This window comes from Lactuca sativa, chromosome 8 (assembly GCF_002870075.4).
Source record: "Lactuca sativa cultivar Salinas chromosome 8, Lsat_Salinas_v11, whole genome shotgun sequence".
Classification (NCBI taxonomy): Eukaryota; Viridiplantae; Streptophyta; class Magnoliopsida; order Asterales; family Asteraceae; genus Lactuca; species Lactuca sativa.
The window spans coordinates 16,799,534-16,816,713 of NC_056630.2; the positions used below are offsets into that span (position 1 = coordinate 16,799,534).

Below are 17,180 nucleotides of genomic sequence, written 5' to 3' on the forward strand. Positions count from 1 at the left end.
ACTTTGAACCTCAGAAACAACAAGTGTGGCAACTCATAGCTCCTAGTGTGCTCACAAACCACTAGATCTCATTCATTGGGCCAAAGGGCCCAAAACCCATAAAAACTAGATCTAAGCTTCTAATGAGCAAGGTCATAGATTTTTGCCTCAAACAAGCTGGAAATGAAGTAGAGAATCAAGATCCACAAGCTCTTCCTTGATCCACAACCTTGCACCAAACTCCTTGTTTTTTAATATGAACCAAAACACACCAAGATGCACACAATGAGCTCAAAAACACAATAATGGAGACTAAGGAACTATTTCTAGTGTTTTGGGGGCTCAGGGGATGGTAAAGAGGCTAGCCTTAAAGACTTAAGGTGTTTATATAAAGTACAACACCCTAAATTAGGGTTTCCACTAGCTCCTCGTACGCCATGCGTACTCCTCTTATGCTCATCGTACGCTTTGCGTACTCTTCGTACGAGGTCTCGTATCCACGAGAATACCCTCCAAGTACACTAAGCATACACTAGTGTACGCCTCTCGTACCGAACCTCACACCAGTACCCCCAACGTACTCCCTAGGTACGCCCTGCATACTAGGGTTCCGAAGGCCATAACTTCCTCAATATAAATCTGATTTTGACGATCCTTGTATCCATGAATAGGTAACAAGAGGACGTATGCTTTGATAAACTCATACTTGCCTTACAACTTCCCGAACAAAAATCCAATTTCCATAAAAGCTCGAGCTGACATATTACCAAAATACCATTTGGCTCTAAAACACAAACCGAACACCTAGATCATCTAAATTACATCATCCACCTCCAAATGAGTTCAGATCTCAATTCCTCAAGGGTCCTAAGTCTACTAATACCCAATCCATGATCACCACCCTGGAATAGGAAACGATTCGGAATAGGGCATTACATATAGATCTACCAATCTAACACATACTTAGCATAATAACAATCTAATTTACCAGGATACAAAATCTAGTGGGCCGGTCTTGGTCCTTCGGCCCACAAGTACAGTGCGGAAAACTCACATCTCGGCCTAAAAAGATAGTTGAACATGACATTACTCTGAATATCAGCTCTACAAGTCACCTAAACACCAAATACCGAACAGTATCAAGCACAACTCAAATAACCAAAATACCCTTAGGTCATACTCGGTCAAAATCATGGTCAAAGTCAAAAGTCAAATAAGTCAACCGACTCAACTTAGCTGAGTATGTTTGGGCGTACTTAACTTGTACGTGGGGAGTACTAGAGCCTTGACCAGATTGCGGGTTGTTGACTGCGTATGTGTAGCGTACCATTTGGTATGCCCAACATACGCGTCTGCCAGACACCTTTTCTGATAAGTACTTATTCCATTAAGCACTTCTGTCCAAAATCTAAAATTAGTCATTAACTGATGTTCTTAATCATAAAATTCCCAACTTTATGATATTTCATGGCTATAAAGTGCCCAATACCAAAACCCCTAACTAATTAACTCATTAAGACATCATATCCACTGCATGGAAGGAAACTAATGACCAATATTGCATTTTTATGGCCTTAGATACTCCAAAACGTTTGAAAAGGCAATCCATTTTATCTAGAGCTTGCCATACTCAAGAACACCATTATTTAGGGACAAAAGCACATAATAACATCATAAAACCTAGATCTAACCAAATAAGCATCAAGGTATAAACTTTATACCTTCTGGAGATGGAAGAGGGTGCAAAAATTCTAGATCCAATGTTGCTCCAAACTTCCAAGATGTTCTTCTTTCCTTCTCCTTCCTCTATGAACACCAAAACACACACTAACAGCTCAAGAATGTTGAAAAATAGATTAGGGTTTGCTAAGGTCAAATATAGAGGTGGAGGCAGATGAATGAGTAGGGTTTCAAGAGTTAAGGATGTTTAAATAGAGTCCAAACCCTAAAAAGTAGGGTTTGGCCCCTGGCCACGTACGCCCACCGTATGCTTGGGTACGCTCAGTGTATGTAAGCAACTTCTAAAAATTACAAATATGCCATTGGGGCCAAATGTACAAACAATTCTCATATCAAGGGTAAAAATGTAAAATACCTAGAATCGAGATGTTACAATCATATGTTCCAGATCTGAGGGCTTATTTGGAGTAAGAAATCATTCTAAAAACTTTGGGTGAGCAACTCTAGAGAGTTGGTGCTTAATGGGTGTCTTTATGCACTTGGTCACCCTTAAGGCATTAGGGTTTGGATCTTGACTTGTTAAGGAGTCTTAATGGATAAAATTGGAAACTTTATCCATCATGACCATGGGAAGGACAAGATCTAAGCTCGGGAGATCTTGAAGTTGTAGGGAAAATGACTTAATGGTTTAAGCTGTACAGACCAGCCCCTACGGTGTGGACTTAGGTTGCCACAACGTGGCGACTGGATAGAAACCCATATGCTTTGTCGTATAGCAGTCACATCGTGATGATCAGCTGGACTTGACTTTTGACTTTTGACCATAACTTTGGGTCATTTGGGATATTTTGATTAGTAGATTGTGGCTTGGTCCATGTGTGTTGTACAGGTGACCTGTAGAGCCGGTAGTTGGAGCAGCATTCAGTTCATCTAGATTTCTGATATTAAGGTGAGTTTTCCTCACTGTATGCATGGGTCGAAAGCACCAATATCGGCCCACTAGGTTATGTTATGAATTCTGGTGTATATATATATATATATATATATATATATATATATATATATATATATATATATATATATAGGATGTTGTTATGTTGTAACGAACCATTCTATCGGTAGATATGTATGATTACTTATCTATTGAATGTTACTGTATATGTTGACATGTTATTGTTTGGTTGAGTTGAGGCGGTCCTACTTTGTGCTGAAGACCAAGATACCCAGAGCGGTCCGGATAAGCTGTAGGCCCTGTGAGGCGGTCCAGTCAAGTCGAAGGCCCGGAGAGCAGTCCAGATAGGTTGTAGGCCCTGCGAGACGGTCCAATCATGCTGAAGGCTCATATATGCATGTTTTTATCTGTTTGGTTGTGTATGTGGTATTTTGGGGGAACTTACTAAGCTTTGGCTTACAGTTTGATGTTTTAGTTTCAGGTACTTCAGAGGGCAGGGGCAAGGCGAAGGTTTGGTTGTGCACATCATCCTTGATTTTTATATAACTTATGATTTTGGGATACTCTGATTCATGTTATGGTCTGAGTGTCTATGTTTTTATGTAATTTATGGATTTTAGAATGGTTTTAAAAATGAAAAAATTGGTCATGATTTTGGGATGTTACACCAACACAGAAACATAATCAAATTACATACAACATATCCTAATGACACGTAGCTGTGGCGCTGTAACACTCAAGATTATGCTCTATAGGCCATAAAAACATAGGAGGAAGCCTTTGCTACATAGCACAACCCTAGACCACCAAACTAATGAATAAACAATCCATTTGGATGTCTCTAAAGAAATGACATCCACAAACCACCATCCTTTGTTAAAGCATTATCCAACCTCCTCCATGTGTACGGGTGGACACATCCTCAAGCCAAATAAGAGTTTGGTTATACCTATACAAGATCAAAGAAAAGAAGCTCACTATGTGGGTCACCTAACTGCGGAAGAAGACACACTAGATCAACAACGTTGGCAACTTTTCTTATGACCAACCTGCTAATAAAACTTACATCTCTATTAATTACACCCTCCCCTCCCAAAAAAATCCCCCAATAATGGTTTCCTGATGTCTACATGAACTCTCACGAAGCTTTATATCATCACATAAAAACTATAATATTCAAAAATTTCTTAATATTCAGTTCAAGATCTAATTCTAAACAAATTATCTTAATAATATCCAACATTCTTGCCACCTCTTCTAATCTCCAATTAAGAGTCATTCATCAAATACAAACAATCAAATTGAGAAACTAATTAAAACGATATGGGCAAAGATAATATGGCTAAAAAAAGTGATTGTATATGTCGTATTACTATAACATATATCATTACCAGACTACTAATTTAGTTAAACCTGAAAACCCAAAAAGATTATGTAATTTATGTAACTGCAAGACCAAATTTGCAATTGATGGGTCCCACCATTATAATACATAATTTCGATCATGCGATATCTTAACATTGATTTCAGACATTAACTGTTTTTAAGTTTTATGATAATAAAAAATAACATTAAATTATTTATGGGATTTTTCGTTCTCATATATTTTATATAGTTTCTTGGGGGAGGCAGGTGAAACTTGGAGAGTGAATCACGTAAAGAAGCATAAAAGTTTAGCCGTTACAGGGAGCAGGCTACAAAACATGAAGGACAAAATAGGAAAGAAATTTAGCCGTTGCTAACATAGAGGCACGTGTGACCACGTGTGATGCCGAGCCATGAGTAAAATGAACAAAACACTTTAACAGAAAAAGCTAATAAAGTAGGAGATTGCATTTCGTTTCTAGAAACAGCCGACCAAATTTCGATGCTCGAATGAAAGGCATATTAGGGACTAAGTTCAAGGTAGAAGCTTATAAATATAGTATCAATTCGAATAGATATCGTTCGGTAAAAATTGTATGTTTGGTCCCTAATGTAATATTTTGCATTCGGATCGTTTTGTGGTTTGATTTTGTTGTGTTTTTTGTCCTATGGTTTGGTCAAAATTGCACGTTTGGTCCCTAACATTATGTACGTAAGGAACGAAAAACGCAACAAAATCAAACCACAGGGACGATCCAAATGCAAAAAAAAAGTTAGGGACTAAATGTGTAATTTTGACCAAACCATAAGGACGATTTCTATAATTTACTCCTTTGAATATGATGATATTATTAATCATTTATTATTTATTATACTCACATATCAAACAGATATTTAGTTGGTGTGAAGAAAATGATACGAGTTCTTCAAATATATTGTTTTATATGTCGCACCAACCAAATTTTAAGAAGATATCAGCAAATGAACACTAAGATAGCGAGCTACTCGGAGTTCTCTATAGTTTAGCTTTTATTTGACCAAACTCGTGATGAAATCACTTGTAGTGCTTGCATGATTTTTCTCGGCTACCTAAACTGTATTCTCTCATAAGTACAACCTGTGGAATAAATTTATGCTCGCAATTTAGGTTTATAATTTAATACGTATGGTTAGCAACTCCTAATCAGTAATCACTTTGCTATATATATTTCTATTTAAAAAGTTCTATTCCAATTGTTATCGTTATAAATAGGGGCAAATTGCATAAACAACATTAAGTTTATATAAAATTTTGATTTCAACAATGTACTTTTTTTTTTCAATTAAGTCATTGAGTTTACATTTTCATTGCAAATTATCTAATCGATCAATTTGTTTCAAGTGTTTTCTATTTCTCATTTGATGACGAAGCAAAAACTGATGTAACTTCTACAAAAGACCAAAATATGCAACATTTTAAAACCACAAAGATCAAACATATAATATTTCTATAATTTTATGTAACAACTCAATGTGATGCTTTTAACAAACTATAAGGACAAATCTTTTAATTCTATCTGGTGGAAAAATAAAGTAATTGATAATCAGATTTTTGTTTATGTATTTTCCTATTTATAAGTCAAACTTGTAAATATGTAATTTATATCTATAAATTAGACTAATTCATACATGTGAACATATAAAATGACGTACTTTCAGTGTTTGAAGACGTAACATTATATGAGATGTACTTTAACCCTCTATTTATTTATCATTGCCTATAGTATGTACTAAACAACAAACGTTATGGTCTTATAAACATATCAAAATAATACTGATTATACACATACGAACATAAACTCCTAAAAAAAAGTACTGAAATTGAAATATGTACTTTTTTATAAATAAATAAAAATGCTGAACATTTTGTTGATTTTTTAATCTTTTTTATTATATATAATTCTATTATCTATAATATAGTATTTCATTAGCGTTGTCGGTTATTATATATATTGTTAAAAAATAAGTAAGAGAATATTAAGTTTACTAGGTTGAAATTTTTCATCCGTATTTTTCGTTACCAAGGTATCTGCATCTTTTTTGTGTCCAAAAAGCGTGCCAATCACGTGCATCCATCAGCAAGACCTCATCATCTTTCACCATCTACAGTCCTACACTACAAAAGCACCGTCTTTATCCACTGTTCCATTCACACGCCACACACACACACAGACATCTCTGTGTGTCTCACACACACACTCTCTTTTTTTCTCCCTCTCTCTGAAACAAAAGAGAGAAAGATTTCTTCTTCTTGATCCATCAATGGAGTCCAATTTCATTTTCCACAAATACCCTTCTCAAAAAGGTCACCATCTTTCAACCAAAACTTTCCACACATCCAACACCAAAGAAGAATGCAAGCAAAACACACATTATTTCACCTTACTGCTACACCTACTATTTTCTGGTTATTTCCACAGATACCCATCTCAGAAATCCCCACCTTTACACGAATACAAAACCCCCATCAAGAAAAAGAAAGAAAATAGGAACAAAAACACACACTATTTCACCTTTCTACTACACCTACTCATAATTTGCAGTTCCCCTTTTGTTGTTTCAACCCAATCTTGGGATGGAATAATTGTCTCGGAATCAAACCTTCAAGCCCTCCAAGCTTTCAAACAAGAACTCATTGACCCAAATGGTTTCTTGAAAAGCTGGAATGACAGTGGCTATGGAGCTTGTTCTGGAGGTTGGGAAGGAATCAAGTGTGCTCAAGGACAGGTTATTATCATACAGCTTCCATGGAGAGGTCTAGGTGGTCATATTACTTCAAAAATAGGCCAGTTTCAAGCTCTGAGAAAGCTTAGTCTCCATAATAACGCCATTGGAGGTTCAATTCCGAAGGAATTAGGGTTCTTGCCAGATCTCAGAGGGATTCAGTTGTTCAACAATAAGTTTACAGGTTCAATCCCTCCTACATTGGGTTCATGCACATTACTTCAAAATCTTGACTTTAGTAATAATTCTTTGGTGGGTGGAATCCCTGATTCCTTTGGTAATTGCACTAAGCTTTATAATGTCAATTTGAGTTTGAATTCGTTATCAGATTCCATTCCTGTGTCCCTCACACAATCCGATTCCCTCATGTTTCTATCTCTCCAATTCAACAATTTTTCAGGGGTTCTCCCCGATTCTTGGGGTGGTGATAAACCCGTGGTCAGATCTTTGACTTTTGACCATAATTTTTTCACCGGAAAGATTCCTGTGTCTTTAAGCAAGTTGACTGAGCTTGAAGAGATTTCATTCAGTCATAACAAATTCAGCGACGAAATCCCTAGTGAATTTGGGAGACTTGTTAAGCTTAAAAGCTTAGATCTTTCCTATAACTCCATTAATGGCGGCATACCCGTTACCTTTTCCGATTTGAGTTCACTCACTTCATTAAATTTAGCTCACAACAACTTCACCGGTCAAATCCCAGTATTCTTGGGTGATCGACAGAATCTTGCATTTTTTAATGTGTCCTACAACAATCTCTCCGGTCCAGTCCCGGTTCAAATTTCTTCAAAATTCGATTCGAGTGCTTTCGTGGGTAATCTTGATCTTTGCGGATACAGCCCTTCAACCACGTGTCCAACATCTCCGGCGAAGAGCCGCCACCGGAAAACAAGAGCTAAAAATGTCTTGCTGATTGTGGGAGGAGCTTTGATAGCAGGTTTACTGTTCCTTTGCTGTATACTTCTGTGTTGTTTGTTAAAGAAAAAAGATACAGTGAAGCAAAAGGATGTGGAAGGAGGTGGTAGGGGGATTCCGGCGAGCAAAGGGGAAGGGGAGGCCGCCGGGGAAGCTGGAGGGAAGCTTGTACATTTTGAAGGTGGGATGGAGTTCACAGCCGATGATCTCCTGTGTGCGACAGCTGAGATAATGGGAAAAAGTACATATGGAACTGTTTACAGAGCGACATTAGTGGAAGGAAATCAAGTAGCTGTGAAGAGATTGAGAGAAAGGATTACAAAGAATCAAAAGGAGTTTGAAAATGAAGTCAATTCACTTGGGAAAATCAGACATCAAAATCTTTTGGCACTCAGAGCTTATTATTTGGGTCCAAAAGGGGAGAAACTTATTGTTTTCGATTATATGCCCAAAGGAAGCCTTGCTACTTTCCTCCATGGTAACTTTTATTCTATATATTATCTTTAATTTTCGGTAAATTACAAAAATATTTGACAGTTTTACAGTTTAACGACTAATACTTACAAAAAATAATCACTTCAGAACATGTCATATAATAAATTGGCCATTTTGTTTACCAAAAACAACAAAACAACGACCAAAAAGAGACCGAGATTGCTCCCAACACACAAAAAAAACCTTAAAAAGAATTCTATTTCGAACTTGTAACATTGTTCTTACAATTTAAAAATAGTTTTTTTTTTTTTTTTTTTTTTTTTTTTTTTTTTTTACAAAAACCCTTGTTTAGATTCTTTGTAGTTTTTTTTTGGTGGGGGTCATATTCGCAATTCACAACCACCATAGCTATAAAAGTAGTGGTCATTTTGTATTATTGGTCAAAAGGATACTTAATTTGCTAAGTATCACATCATGAGATGATAAATTTTGTAATTATGCTTTATTTTTATTAATCAAAACTAAAAAAAATAATAAATAAATAAAAAGAAAAATGTTTTTTTTTAATTGGTTAAAAGGCAACTTTGTAATATCAAACATGCAATTTTACCAAATCAACCAGTTTCATGTCAAAATGGTTGCATTAGACAAATGTGTGAAGCTTTAATGGTTTGATTGGTTAAAATAAAGTATAAATGTTAAAGCTTCAATTTTTTATAGGGAGTCTAAAGTTTTGTTATTTTTTGATACAGCTCGGGGACCCAATACACCGGTTAATTGGCCAACAAGAATGAGAATAATGAAAGGGATGGCTAGAGGCTTACACAACCTCCACACTAATCAAAACATAATCCATGGAAACCTAACCTCAAACAATGTTCTTCTTGATGACGATTTCAACCCCCAAATTGCAGATTTTGGGTTGTCACGATTGATGACAGCTGCTGCAAACACAAACGTGATTGCAACAGCAGGTGCACTCGGATACCGAGCACCCGAGCTTTCTAAGCTCAAGAAAGCCAACACCAAGACTGATGTATACAGTCTTGGTGTCATCATGTTGGAACTTCTCACCGGAAAATCACCAGGAGAGGCGGAGGACGGTGTTGGTTTGCCACAATGGGTGGCTTCAATTGTGAAAGAAGAGTGGACTAATGAAGTTTTTGATCTGGAGTTGATGAAGGATGCTTCTGCTATTGGTGATGAGTTGTTGAACACATTGAAATTGGCTTTGCATTGTGTTGATCCGTCGCCTTCTGCTAGACCGGAGGCTCAGCTACTTCTTCAGCAGTTGGAGGAGATTAGACCGGAAACCGCCGCCAGTTCCGGCGATGATGGTGGCGGCAATTTGATGGAGTGATGAAAGTTTAAAGATGAATAGTTTATGGTGACTATTTTTTGATTCTTGAGTTTTGTTGGGGTCTTGTTGTGAATATAAGTTCGACTAGATTCTGTTTCTAAAAGTAGAATTTTTTTTTTTTTTTTTTTTTTTTTGATACTAGGTACTTGTACGATTCAGATTCACACACCATTGAATTTGTGCAACTCAATCATATCCTATTTAGACAAATGTTTAGAATTACAATTCATTTTAGAACACTTTTTGGGTGGTTATTACACAAAATTTTTATATAACTAAATGTTAACACTATTAACAAAAAAAAACATACTTTCTACTTTCACCTACATCTTTCTGCATATCCACTTGTTTCATTGGCAACTATTTCCCATGCACTTGACATCTTTTCTGCATACCCCACCTGTTACACAAACAAAAATTCAGATAATTTCTACTCCAAAACAAAACAAAAAAAAAATTTCATCTTCATGAATATTTCAAGATTTTAAGTTGAATTATTATGTACCTGGTTAACAACAAATCCTTTCATCATCCCAATGAAATCCTCACGCCTCTCTTTGTCTAGTCTTTCAAGTTCAATCTTGTTATTCTCCTGTAGTTTATATATATATTATTGATTAACCATCGAGAATCCAGCAAACATAGTAAAATGGGTGTCAAAATTGTTACTTTTATATGTTCATATTCTCTGACTGCTTGATTTTTAGCTTCGTTTGTAACTTTCATGGTTTCTTTCAACTCCTCAAGTTTCTGAATTCTAGAGCTGTCACCACCAAATACCTTGAATGCAACTGCTTCAAGCTTTTCAATTCTTGAATTTAGAGCTGAAACCTCTGATACAAGAGTCTGTATTGTCAATAAAGCATTTGATCTATCTGAATATGCATTATTCACATCTAACATCACTCCAAGGTAGTCATGAAGCTTGTCCTGTTCACCAAAAAAGTTTTTAAATCGATCCAAGTTAATCATATTTGATATTACTCTTGAAATATAACTGAAATTATAGAGCATTTACCAAATGTTTGATGGTTTGTGCATTCAATTCACGATACAATCTACTTGTTTTAACAGCAGAAGTTGAAACATTCTTCATATCTCGAGCTCTTGCTTTTTGAGAGTTGAACATGGCTTCATTGGTCTCGAATTGAGTTAGTTTGACAAATGCTAACCCTAATTGCCCCATGGTTTCACCAATGTCTTGTTGAGCTTTAACAAGAGATTCAGCCTATATTATCAAGAGATGATGATCAACTTAGGTTAATAAAGTAATGATTGATTGCATACTTATCAGATGAACAAACTAACTGACCTGCAGAGATACATTACCCAACGCCAGCTCAAATTCCTGCAACTTCATTTTCTTCTCCATGAATTCCTTGTCCTCTTCCACCAGAGGTGGCTTCGTTGCACCCCAACCATACGTGACTGATTGCCTTAACTCTTTGAATATTCTGAGAAGATCTCCCCCTCCTTTTGCTGACTCAACAGACTCTCCAAACAACTGCTTAGGCAGCTTCACTGCTCCATCTACCATCCTTGATGCCATATTTGTGGTCTTCATCAATGGCAGCTTCCCCTGCACCTGCAAAAACACTCTTAATTCCTCACTTCTTCGTATTACAGGATGAGCAGCTAATTTTTTCAAGTACTTCTCCAAGGCCATTCTCCTCTGCTCAACGAACTCTTGCTTTTGCGTAACCTGCTTCCCAACCACACTCTTATCCGGTCTCATCGGAATGAAAAACCCTCGATATGAATCTGATAACCGATCTGATAACGTGACGATATCTTTAAACCGTCTCCGGAGGCTAAATTCTGTTCCGTTGAACTCCGGAAGATTCGTCCATGTGGTTATCAAGTAAGTCACGTAAGTGTTCCCGCCGGCAACTAGATCTTCCTCCTCTCGAGGATCTGTAACTGAAATTTTTAAGTAATTAGAATTAGAAGACGGCATTGACGTGGAGGCAACACCGTGGCTGTTGATTTGCTTGGCGTGGTCACCATCGAACGATCTGAATACTGCCTCCGCGTACGAAGGGGGCTCGAGGAACGAATTGAACGAATTGTGAGGGTAGTGGCGTTGATTATCATCTCTGCCTTGTGCTCCGCCATTGGATTTGGACAAATTATTGTTAGTATCGTCGTCGTGAAGAACAAGGGACTCCATGTCTTCATGAGGAGAAGCGTAGAGATGGGCTTCTTCTTCGAAGCCCCCATTCTCATATGCCATCATCGATTAATCTAATTCGTGAACTGATTTGAGAAAATGTAGAGGATTTGAAGTGATTTGGACTTTGGAGGGATGTTATTGTAATCTCATTATGCCGAAATGCGATTAAAACGATGTGGCTCGAGTTTGAGGGTAATGTAGACGAACAATGGCGGAGTGATAGAGATCATTGCCGGTGCTGCATGTTTCGGAGTTTACACGGTATCTGACGGCGATTGTTTGATGTTGAAATCACTGTTACCGTGAAATGGTTAAAATAGCAACCAAGATTTACCTTTTTTTTTTTTTTTGTTATGTTTTCTTTGGAAAATTCTTATGTTTCAATGGAGTATTTCACTATTCCTTCATTAAAATTTTGTATCAATATTAAAATACTGAACTGTACAATAAATGCAAAAATATTGTGTATTTTATGGAAAGGTAGAATTTCGTATATACCCTTCTTAAAGAGCTAAATATCGTATTTGCCCGACCTAAACTTTAAATATCGTATTTGTCCTTCCTAATGTTTTTTAATATCATATATACCCAAATCTATTTTTTTGGTAATTTTTATTGATTTATAATTGTTTTCCAAAATATTAAAGCATTATAATTAAAATACAATTTGAATGGACAATATTGCCCCTGCTTGCTAAAGCTTAACAGATCACGTTTTCTCCCCCATCATGATCGACTTCCTGCCTGATACTTTCGATCGTTGCCTACAATCGCAGCTTCCAATCAGTCGTTGCTTCTGATCGTGCCCCTGTTGTCGCACACACACAAACACACATCGGGTAAGTAATATGTGATTCCATTCCCTTTCCTTAATTTCGATTATGTTGTTGTTGTTTGATTGTTCAACAAGAACTCAAAAGGATTATCATATTCTAAACCTGTTGTAGTTCCAATCGTACCTTTCTGTTATTGCATCACGTTCACGCATCATATGTTTGAAGTTAATCACGATTGAGCCTGTTACTCCCTGATACTTTCGATCGCACTTCCGATCGCTGCTTCCCCGTGTCACACACACTCAGGTGACTAAATTACCCCTTGGAAATAAACTACGTAGGCTCACCATTCACCAAATTTGTGGGATTACTTCGCCTTCTCCCTCTGTTCAACATTGAATTTTGGAGCTATGTTCCACCCACACATTGCATACTGGATCCAAGTATTCATCTGTAGGCAGAGTATTCAATCATCTGTAATGCAAATTCCTATTTTAGGGTTCCGAGTTTCAAATTTTCAAATTCTTTTTACAATTAACATAGTAATGTTGTATTTAATAGATTAGTTATGTTGGATTTGAGCTACATGCAAGGTAATCCTAGAAAGATTGGGTAATCCTAGTCAATGAACATTTAGATTATACTTCAACCTTCACATGAGAAAACAAAGATTTACTCAAAAGTCAATGAAATCTTTTCTAGAAAGATTAGGTAATCCTTGTCGGCTAATATATATATATATATATATATATATATATATATATATATATATATATATATATATATATATATATGTTATAACACAAGATAGGGGGACTATAAAGCTACAGCTTGTGAGTTCTTGTTGAACAATCAAACAACAACATAATCGAAATTAAGGAAAGGGAATGGAATCACATATTACTTACCTGATGTGTGTTTGTGTGTGCGCGACAACAGGACACGGTCAGAAGCAGCGACCGATTGGAAGCAGTGATTGTAGGATCGGAAGTATCAGGATGGGGAGAAAACGTGATCTGTTAGGCTTTAGCAAGTAGGGGCAATATTGTACATTCAAATTGTATTTTAATTATAATGATTTAATATTATGAAAAACAATTATAAATCAATAAAAAATACCAAAAAATAGATTTGGGTATATATGATATTAAAAAACATTAGGAAGGGCAAATACGATATTTGAAGTTTAGTCCGGACAAATACGATATTTAGCTCTTTAGGAAGGGTATATACGAAATTCTCCCTTATGGAAGAATTAATTTTTAAATTGAAGAATTAGGGGTGAGCATGGTGCGGTTTTTGGCCAAAACCGAACCGAAAACTGCAACTTCGGTTTTTTGAAGTTTAGAAACCGCACCGTTTGATTTTTAAGCGGTTCGGTTTTTATTTTGCGGTTTTTTGTGAGTTTTTTTTACTAAAACTCAGGTAACTTAGCGAATTACATTGACTCGGGTGAGGAGTGTTAATCATTTCTTGAGAAACTATATATAGAGACGAGGAGTGCCAAAATTTTCATCCCCGCCAATCTGACACTCCTCAAAAATGTGGGTTAAAAGTCATATACTTAACTCTCTTATATAAAAGGTGAGAATGGTGAAAGTTTTATCTCAAATGTGATCTATGATACTCTTATAAAGCTCACAAAATTAAAGTCCAAATGATATCTTGGAGATTAACCGATACCACCACCTCTTGGTTTAAAATCAAATGATATAACCATTTTTCTAACATGCGTCTAATGTTTTAATATAATACGAGTTAAATATAATATTTATTTCATAGGTACATACGATAATATCAATTAATGTATTCTTAAAAATGATATTATCGTCACTAGTACTCTTCATATTTAAATGTTAAAAAATGTCATAAATATTATTTGTTCTTGAAAATTTCACTGAATGTATGCATAAAAATATACAATCATCATCTGATAAGATAGATATTTATATTTATAGAAATTTTAATTATCACGAGTTTTTCGTTCTTACAAATACCAACATTCAGTTTTTTTAATCAAATACTTTCATACGAGATCAGAGTCCTACATGATTTTTGACATCCCTAGTATAGATTGTGACTAATAGAGATGTACAACAAAATCGGTTATCCGATCTAAAACAGTTTTATTGAAATTGGGTTCATATTGATTTGATTCGGTCGGATTTAACTAAACCACGTTAAAATAATAATAATAATAATAAAATATACCATCCCAACGTCCAATGATAAACCTATCCTAATGCCCATCACGCTCGGGTCTAACAAAATACTATCAATATTGTGGGTTTGCTAACGTTTAAACCTTCGACCTGTTTTATATAATTTCACACTTCAATCACTAGTTTCCTATCAAAAGTTTAACTATTTCACATCGTTTTTACCCATTTGGTTTCGTGGAAGACCGAATTTTGTATATGTATTATAAAAACTTGAACCGGAAACACCGCCTAGATCATTTTTAAAAGGTGGCTTGTGCACCTCTAGTGATTAATTCGGATCTGAAATCTGAACATCGGCATCCGCATCTGGACTAGTCGACTGGAGTACTGGACGATTAAAGTCGTAGTATGTTGAATACATGTAATAAAATGAGTTGTGTTGTGATTAATTAGTGGGCTTAATTTGATAATAACAATTGGGCTAAGAAATTCGTTTGATCATTGATATAATGATATGTCTGTAAAACCTGCATGTAAAGAGAAGTTTATCTCTTCACTTGGAGTCAGATATATTTCCATTTATTTTGATAAAAGTAATAGTAATATCAAATATTTATGTATTAAATTTTCATTTTGATAAGATTAAAACTCTTTAAGATCGATAAGATTTTTAACAAGTAACACAAGAACACAAAGTAAATAAGAACACAAGATGAATCAAACTGATGTCAAATGATTAATAAGCCACAACCTCAAAAGAACTCTATGAAGAATTGCTACTGTAGAGGTGTGTAGGGTTACAATAATGATATGTGTAACATCCCAAGTTCAGAAGCAAGAAGTTGAAGGATCCTAAGTGAAAATAAAGGAAGGGACTCGGCGAGTAGGTCTCTTGACTCGTCGAGTCGAAGCGGGTGCCTGGCACGGGGTTAAGTGGCCTGACTCGGCGAGTCGGCGGCTGGACTCGACGAGTCAGTGTTGATCGAGGAAAAACCCTAATCTTCGGGGTTGCACCTTATTTAAAGGACTTGATGTCCTCCCATCAGCTCCCTTAGCCCCCTTTGAGATCCAGAAACCCTAGAATCGTGAGTGAGAGCCATTGGAAGCAAATTGAGACATTGTTAAGTGTTTTGTGAAGAGATCTTGAAGATCAAGAAGCTTGGATCAAGGAGATTTGTGGAGATTCAGATTACTCTTCAGTAGGAGGTCGTTTTGGAGGTAATGAATCGTTATCCTAGGCTTTCTCCTTTCTAGATCCATCTTTCATGGAAGTTTTAGGGTTTATTTGGAGATGATATGATGAGATCTTGGTGTATAAGTTAGATCTGGAGTTGAAACTCCAAATCTGAGCTCTATTTGGATCAAAGATGCAGAAAACTCTTTTGGTTGTTATGCAAAAGCCATTCCCCAAGAGTTAAGCTCCTTTCTAGCTTGGTTTTTGGTATTATGGGGAAAGAAGTATGTAAAGGTAGCAACTTTATGTTGTTAATGGACTCTAGAGACCCAGATCTATTGTCTGGAGCAAAGGAGTAGCTCTGTGACTCGAGATTATGGGAATGCACGCATGGACTCGGCGAGTCTGGGAGATGACTCGGCGAGTCGGGCTAGAGATCAGACTTTGAGTCGTGTAGTAACTCGGCGAGTTGCATGGGTGACACAACGATTCTTATGATGATGAGCTTGGACTCGACGAGTTGGAAGAACAACTCGGCGAGTCTGATGAAGATTGTCGTGGACTCGACGAGTCTGTTCTTGGACTCGGCGAGTCATGACGCAGAACCCCAACCTCTTTTGGTTAAATTTTTGGATTAGTGAGTCGGTTGGCGACTCAGTGAGTTGGGCAAGATGAGACTCAGAGATCGTTGGACTCGACGAGTCTTAGGGCGACTCGGCGAGTTAAGTCGTGCTATGAGAGTTTCTGAGTATGAGAACTTGGCAAGTCAACGGGTTGACTCGGCGAGTAGAGTCAATAAGGAAGTTTGACTTTGGCCAGGACTTTGACTTTGACCCGTTTGACCTTCAGGGGTGTTATGGTATTTAGAGTATTTATGTCTTGGTCCATTGATGGCATCAGGTGTTGGAGCTTGGAGCAGTGCTTTGGGTCAGTGTTTTCGTGGTTCGATTCGGTAGTTGTAAGGTGAGTTATCCTCACTATATCGACAGGCTCTACGGCACCAAGGCCGGCCCTTTATCGGATGGAAATCCGGGTATTGTTTGTTATGTTATTGTTTTGCTAGATCAATATCCTGGTATTTAGGATGGTGTTATGTTAGTGACCTGGTTAAGGTCGGTACCCGGTATATAGGGTAATGTTATGCTAGTGACTGGTTAGGTCAGAATCCTGGTTAGGATGTTGATATGCTATGTGATCTGTTAGACTATTTGTCTAGTTAAGGATTTGTTATGTGATTAATTGTTTTATGTGCACATGGTTGTTTGACGGGGGTTGAGTTGAGGCGGGTCCTGCTTTGTGTTGTAGGCCAACATACCCGGGGTGGACCGGATATTCCGAAGGCCCAGCGAGCGGTCCGGATAGGCTGAAGGCCCCAAGATGGCGGACCAGACATGTCGAGGCTCGGAGAGTTGACCAGGCCGACTGAAGGCCCGGTGTGGGCGGACC

The 17,180-nt window shown here is 36.9% G+C and overlaps 2 protein-coding genes across 2 annotated transcripts; one reads left to right on the plus strand and one right to left on the minus strand.

Moving 5' to 3' along the window:
* Window positions 1-6,059: 6,059 nt before the first annotated feature.
* LOC111919678 (probable leucine-rich repeat receptor-like protein kinase IMK3) lies at window positions 6,060-9,498 on the plus strand. The gene is made up of 2 exons (XM_023915254.3): window positions 6,060-8,132; window positions 8,842-9,498. Exons 1-2 carry the CDS (start codon window positions 6,278-6,280, stop codon window positions 9,447-9,449), a joined length of 2,463 nt encoding a protein of 820 aa, XP_023771022.1. The 5' UTR covers window positions 6,060-6,277; the 3' UTR covers window positions 9,450-9,498.
* A 146-nt stretch (window positions 9,499-9,644) lies between these two features.
* On the minus strand, window positions 9,645-11,947 carry LOC111919679 (sorting nexin 2B). Its single transcript, XM_023915255.3, has 5 exons — window positions 10,762-11,947; window positions 10,468-10,677; window positions 10,119-10,379; window positions 9,955-10,041; window positions 9,645-9,849 (listed from the first exon to the last, which is right to left on the minus strand). Exons 1-5 carry the CDS (start codon window positions 11,683-11,685, stop codon window positions 9,769-9,771), a joined length of 1,563 nt encoding a protein of 520 aa, XP_023771023.1. The 5' UTR covers window positions 11,686-11,947; the 3' UTR covers window positions 9,645-9,768.
* Window positions 11,948-17,180: the final 5,233 nt, after the last annotated feature.